The sequence below is a fragment of the Cucumis melo genome, chromosome 1, assembly GCF_025177605.1.
Source record: "Cucumis melo cultivar AY chromosome 1, USDA_Cmelo_AY_1.0, whole genome shotgun sequence".
Taxonomy (NCBI): domain Eukaryota; kingdom Viridiplantae; phylum Streptophyta; class Magnoliopsida; order Cucurbitales; family Cucurbitaceae; genus Cucumis; species Cucumis melo.
In genome coordinates, this window is record NC_066857.1 from 8,095,723 (window position 1) to 8,101,515 (window position 5,793).

General features: G+C 32.1%; 1 protein-coding gene across 2 annotated transcripts; it reads right to left on the reverse strand.

Moving 5' to 3' along the window:
• Nucleotides 1–614: 614 nt before the first annotated feature.
• LOC103500040 (subtilisin-like protease SBT3.17) lies at nucleotides 615–2,888 on the reverse strand. Of its 2 annotated transcripts, none has more exons than XM_008463224.3 (3): nucleotides 2,497–2,888; nucleotides 2,315–2,412; nucleotides 615–758 (listed from the first exon to the last, which is right to left on the reverse strand). In XM_008463224.3, the coding sequence occupies exons 1-3, from the start codon at nucleotides 2,694–2,696 to the stop codon at nucleotides 685–687; spliced, it is 372 nt and encodes a 123-aa protein (XP_008461446.1). In that variant the 5' UTR covers nucleotides 2,697–2,888; the 3' UTR covers nucleotides 615–684. The 2 variants fall into 2 exon arrangements, with proteins under 2 accessions (XP_008461446.1, XP_050936708.1); XM_051080751.1 differs by having other exon boundaries at nucleotides 2,501–2,762.
• Between the last annotated feature and the right edge of the window lie 2,905 nt (nucleotides 2,889–5,793).

Below are 5,793 nucleotides of genomic sequence, written 5' to 3' on the forward strand. Positions count from 1 at the left end.
TTGGTGACGAATTCAACCGAGAGGGACTGAGAAATTTTCTTGAAAGAGTTCTTTAAAATTTGCGAAGGATCTTGGGGTTGAGCTTGATAAAAAAAAAAAAAAAAACAAAATTACGAGTTTTCTAAAACTGTGCTACTTTTGAAATGTAAAACTAAAATGGTGCTAGTTTTGTCAATTTTCCAACCACGATGGACTTTGATGGACAATTTAGGGCACATGTGAAAACGTTTTTTTTTTAATCTTTTTAATTTAATTTGTAGTCTATTTTCTAACTTATAATCCAATAGAATTGACAGGTCATTCATACAAACAGCCTCCACGTCAGCACATAAAGGATCTAATAAACATTATGTTAACTTAAAGTTAAATCGAGACCATTTAAAACTATTTTACAAACGTGAATGATTAAAGTGATTGTTTTGAAATTTCTGGGACCAAATAGACACGACCCTCAACTTCAAAGACAAAACATGTGTTTTACCACTTTTCTTTTTATTATATTTTTTTTTTGGTGAGTATTTATCATGTAATTCATTGTATTCCAATCTAAGCTAGTTATTCAACAATATTACACATAATGAGTGAAATAGGATATACAGGGAATAGATATGTGATTATTCCACAAGCAAAATATAGATAAACTTTATTTAGGTATTAAGGTCTTTTCAAGAGTTTGATGTTCATCTAGTGAAGGTGGGAAGGCCCTGAATGCAGCTGAAGAGTACGGCTTGGAACAACTTGTAAAACTCCTTCTTGTTCTGTCAAGTACCAAAATAAAACACTTAGTTTCAAAATCACTTTCAACCATGTCTTCTGTGTAAAAATCACTTTTAGAAGAGAAGAATCAAACATTTAAATGATTACATGAAAATCAATCTTAACAAATCACTCCCAAGCAAATCATTTTTTACTAAAGTCACATCCAAACCCAATCATACCCTCGATCATACTATCATACTGGACAATTACCTGATCTTACAATGTTTTCTATGGAAGATTTTATAGGATATCTAATATGTAAGTCAGAAACTATTGGATAATCAATAAGCAACTTCAACAACGTAGTCAATGAATAAGAACTAAGAAGATCAGTCAAAACATTTGAAAAGATTAGACCAAGTCATAGCTCGGAAAGTAAAACTACACTTTCTATCGGCTATTGCCTTAATTAATTAACTTTTAAGTTTCTAAATTTAATATAATCCAACTTTAGACTTGAATAAAAGGATGATATTAATAATTAAACAAAGCAAAGATAGAAAATTTTCAACTATCTAAACAATAAATCGAACTAAATTTAACCAACAAAACACTTCAAATCAAACATAAGAAGTCCCCATATCCAACCTTGAAAATATTGAAAACAAGATGCTCAAATAAAATCTCATAAAACCAGAAGTTATATAATCTTTTTTGCTTACGTTATCATGAAGCGAACTCGTTAGGTACGTACGTTGACACTCAACTCTGGCTCTCGACCAGATTTTTTTGACTCTTTGCTATTCGTTTCTTTTTCTTTTTTGGTTTAATTTTCTTTTCCTCTTTTAATTGTGACTCATTGATATAATTTTCTTTTTCTTATTTTTGTTTCTCACTCTCACTAATTGATAAGTTTAAAAGGAGGACAACTCGGAAAAATGTCAATAAAAAGAGGGAAATTTTGTAACAAGTATTGAAAGTGTTAACAAGAGTAAGAGCTGAGTAATAGCATGTGCATACAATAGGTCGGTTCAGTTCATGATAGTGCAAGTAAAAGATTATAAAACATAAACTTTAAGATGCAGATAAGATTTCATTTGGATCTTATCAAAAGATGTTCACATTTTGGATGCCCTACTCAAAACACATTAATATATTAATGATAAAATCTCAATTAAAAATCTTTTTTACTTCTAGATTTTCTAAGCCTTAGTTTGTAATAATTTAGTGTATTTACTTTGAAGAATTTAATTATACTTCTACACGTAAGCATCAATTTAGTTCTTACATTTTACCATTTATAATAACTTAACCTTGTAAAAGTTTATATTAAGATGGAGCAAAATAAACTGATTAAGAATAAAGTTCGTTTATAAATTATAAGTACCAGGTTGTTATATAATCAAGATCGACAATTATGTTTTAAGAGACTTTTAGGACTAAATAATTACAGATTTTTGACATTAGAAGATCTAAATTGTTATGAATTTAAAGGTAAATGGACTAGATTCAGGGGTAGAGGGAGTAAATTGAAGTCAAAAAAAGAAAAAAAAAATAAAAAAAAAAGAGGAAAGGGAGGAATATAACATGGATGAGAAAATGGAAATAAACTTACTGGCAAGCTGGGCGACCTGATGGGGAGTAAGACTAGCAGAGAAGGCACTAGCAGCATTCTTGTAGCTATACAAAAGAGCTTCCCTGGCAGCTTCTTCACTGCAAAATCAAGAAAGGAAAGCAAAATTGAGGGGAACTGATCCACAAAGAAGAGAACCAAAAAAGAAGTGGAAGGAGAGAGACCTGCCGAGAACAGAAGTTAGGATTCGGATGTGATAGGCCTCAGGTTGTTCATCACGAGGCTTCTCCACGTAAACGATATGGACCGCCGGGGAATCGGAGTCGGAGTGGGAGGATTGGGCGGACATCCGGGAAGGTGTAAACAGTAACACGAGAGAAAGTGAGGATAGCAAAAGGAGAGAAGGAAAAATCAATTTCGCCATTTAAAAAAGTACAGAGAGATATAGATGAAGGAGAGTTGGTTAGGAGTGAGTAATCACTATTCAAATGTCAATAGTTCTGATTCCAATTATTAATAGATACATACCGATAAAATGGTCTCAAATTGGGAAATTAAGACTCAGTCAATGAATAGGGAGAAAATCCAAATTTAGACGCTTAACTTCTGATGTCTCATCCAATTCAAATAATAATTCTATTCATTTAAAACTTAGTGAAACTTGGGAATAAGTGTTTATTATAATATATGTATTATAATCTTTGTTTGAGGTCCATATTATCATAGTCTAGATTATTATAATATGTGTTTGTGGTATAGATTATTATAGTCTGTGTTTGAGGTGTATATTATAATTTAGGTTACATCATGTCTATTTTTCCTCACTCTCTTTTTTTGTCTTACATATATTAGGTACATGAAATACCATTTTTGTAAAACATAGTTTGCACTATACCTTCCACCAATTTATACAAACTAGTTTATTACTAGTTGATTTAAATGTCTTCTACAATTTTATATTATAACATATTTTATAGAAATTGATACGTGATTTTATTAAATCTTGTTAATTAGATTCTTCATTTAATAAATTTAAGTATAATCTCCATAAAGTAATTTTTGCATTTGTTCGTATATTGTATTTGAAATTATGTTAAAAATACATCTCTACAAATCGTACTTGGATGAATTTTTTTTAGATAAGGAAACAACACAAAAAATGTGGCAATGTGCTTAACCAAATTTTAATATATAAAGTTACATAACATTTGTAATGAACTCGGTAGAATACAAAGTTAGATAACATGTTCACAGAATTTAAACTAAACTCGTGAAAACACAATCACCTAGAGAAAATAGAAAGTAAACATTATTACTTTCTATTAATAGTCCAAATGCACATTTGTCAAACATTATCTTTCAAGAGAATGTTGCAATACTCCAATTTTTGTTCTGTGGGAATGGATAGGAATCCATCTATCATCCACACTTGTGGAATATGATTCGCATAAGTTTTACCCTCTCTTGGCTCTGTAATTGCCTTTAACCGATCATTTGCAAATTCCATTGCATTCTTAAACACCTTTATCATTTCAGAATGTTGACCACCTCATTTCCTCTTACTTCCACTTGGACGATTTCTTCCTTCACTTGTTGGACCTATAAGCATTCCTAACATCTCATCTGGTGACATATACACTCCCATGATTATACATCATTGGAATGTTTGGATCATGTGAATCACCAAGGGGAACACCATCATTAAAATGGTTTGGCACATTAGACTTGACATCAGAAAGATCTCTAAATGTGCTTCTATAGCTCGGTCTTTGTCAAAGACATAGGCCAAATCATTATAGTATGAAAACAATTTGTGTAGAAGCCATTTTACTGTAGGATGGACTCTGTACGAAAAGTTAAATAAATTAGTTGATGATTAGGATTACAATCGTCAAATATTGTATATAAAATGAACACCTTCACCCAACTATTGAATATATCCCGTTCTGCAATGATGTATTGATATTGATATTCTGAAATTGCTTGGTAGGCTTTTTTCAGGGATTTGACACGACAATCTATAGTCGGCTATCCTTGGGTATTACAGCCAGGCAACTTCTCTACCATAATTTGTTGTAATTATGCCAAGTACCCAAGTCGAAATGTCCCATTATTTGATCTCCATCCACCAGATGAGACTAATTCCACCAACCACTCAACCAATTTTGCTTCTTCCTCTTTAGTCTAAGTGTGTTTTGGGGCTCTGAAAAAACTTGTCATTCTAGCGTATACACGTACCTAACTTAATAAAATGAAATAAAAAATCTCAATATTTAACATAATTAATTTTAGACAGTCATGTTTAACATATGGTTAACATCATGATACAATATAGATAAAGAGCGTTACTAGCGTATACACCCTCATCCAAATCGTCAATCGTTTCACTGTTATTCATCTCACCCCTGTAGCGTAGCTTGAATCACCCTCATCCAAATTGTTGGTCATTTCAATGTTATTCATCTCTCTATTAATAAGATTGTGTAAAACACAACAAGCCACGATAGTTTGACATTGGGTTTGAGCTGGGTAGTATAAGTTTCCTCTTAAAATTGCCCATCGACCTTTTAAAAATTGGAACACTCTTTCGATGACATTTCGTTCAGAAGAATATTTCATGTTGAAGAACTCTCACTTTATTGTTGGTGCATTACCTCCTACACACCACTTTAAAAGATGATATCTTTTTTCTCTGTATGGAGCTAAGAAAGCTTCAGCATTTGGGTACCCAACATAACATAGATAATAATACCTTGTTAAGAGACCAACCATTTCAAATCTCATCCTAGGAATAGAAACAATATTAAAATATAATATGGGTAGCCAGTTACCCTTTGAAACCTTTAGTCAATTAGGTCTTGATATTGCATCTCTAAGAATTTGAGAATTAGTTGCCAATCCTTTCCCACCAAGATAAAATAAACACAAAAATGCCTTTCGAATCGCAAACACCCAGTATATTTGTTGCAACTTCATCCTTCCGTGTCTTATACCTTAGACGATTAGTTGCACTGACATTTTTACCTTGTGGTATGTGCCATCTGACGCACCAAGACAATCCTGAAGTATAAAAGAACTAGATATATTCATACGCATATGTAGGCATGTCCAATTAACGTCCAGACAATTGGTTTTTACCTCAAAACATTTCCATTTCGAATTCACACATGAGTTTGTTACTGGTTGAGGTTTTTTCAACAACTCATCGTATAAGCATAATACCACTGCTAAGACGATGTTGAAATTTCTAGAAACAGTCTCACCAGACCGTACAAATTTCCTTTGAATTATTGATTCTTTACGTCATGAGCTGATATATGCAAGAACATGGCGACTATCTCCTTCAAATCTATAACTTCGATTTCGACTAATCCACCGGTCGTCCTAAGTAAATGACAAAGAATGGCAAAACACATCTCCTATCCATTCTTGTACTTTGACGACAACATAAATTAAACTTATGGATTAGTCAAAAGTATGCTAATTGTCTAATATGATGTCTACTCATTACAAGAAAGGGG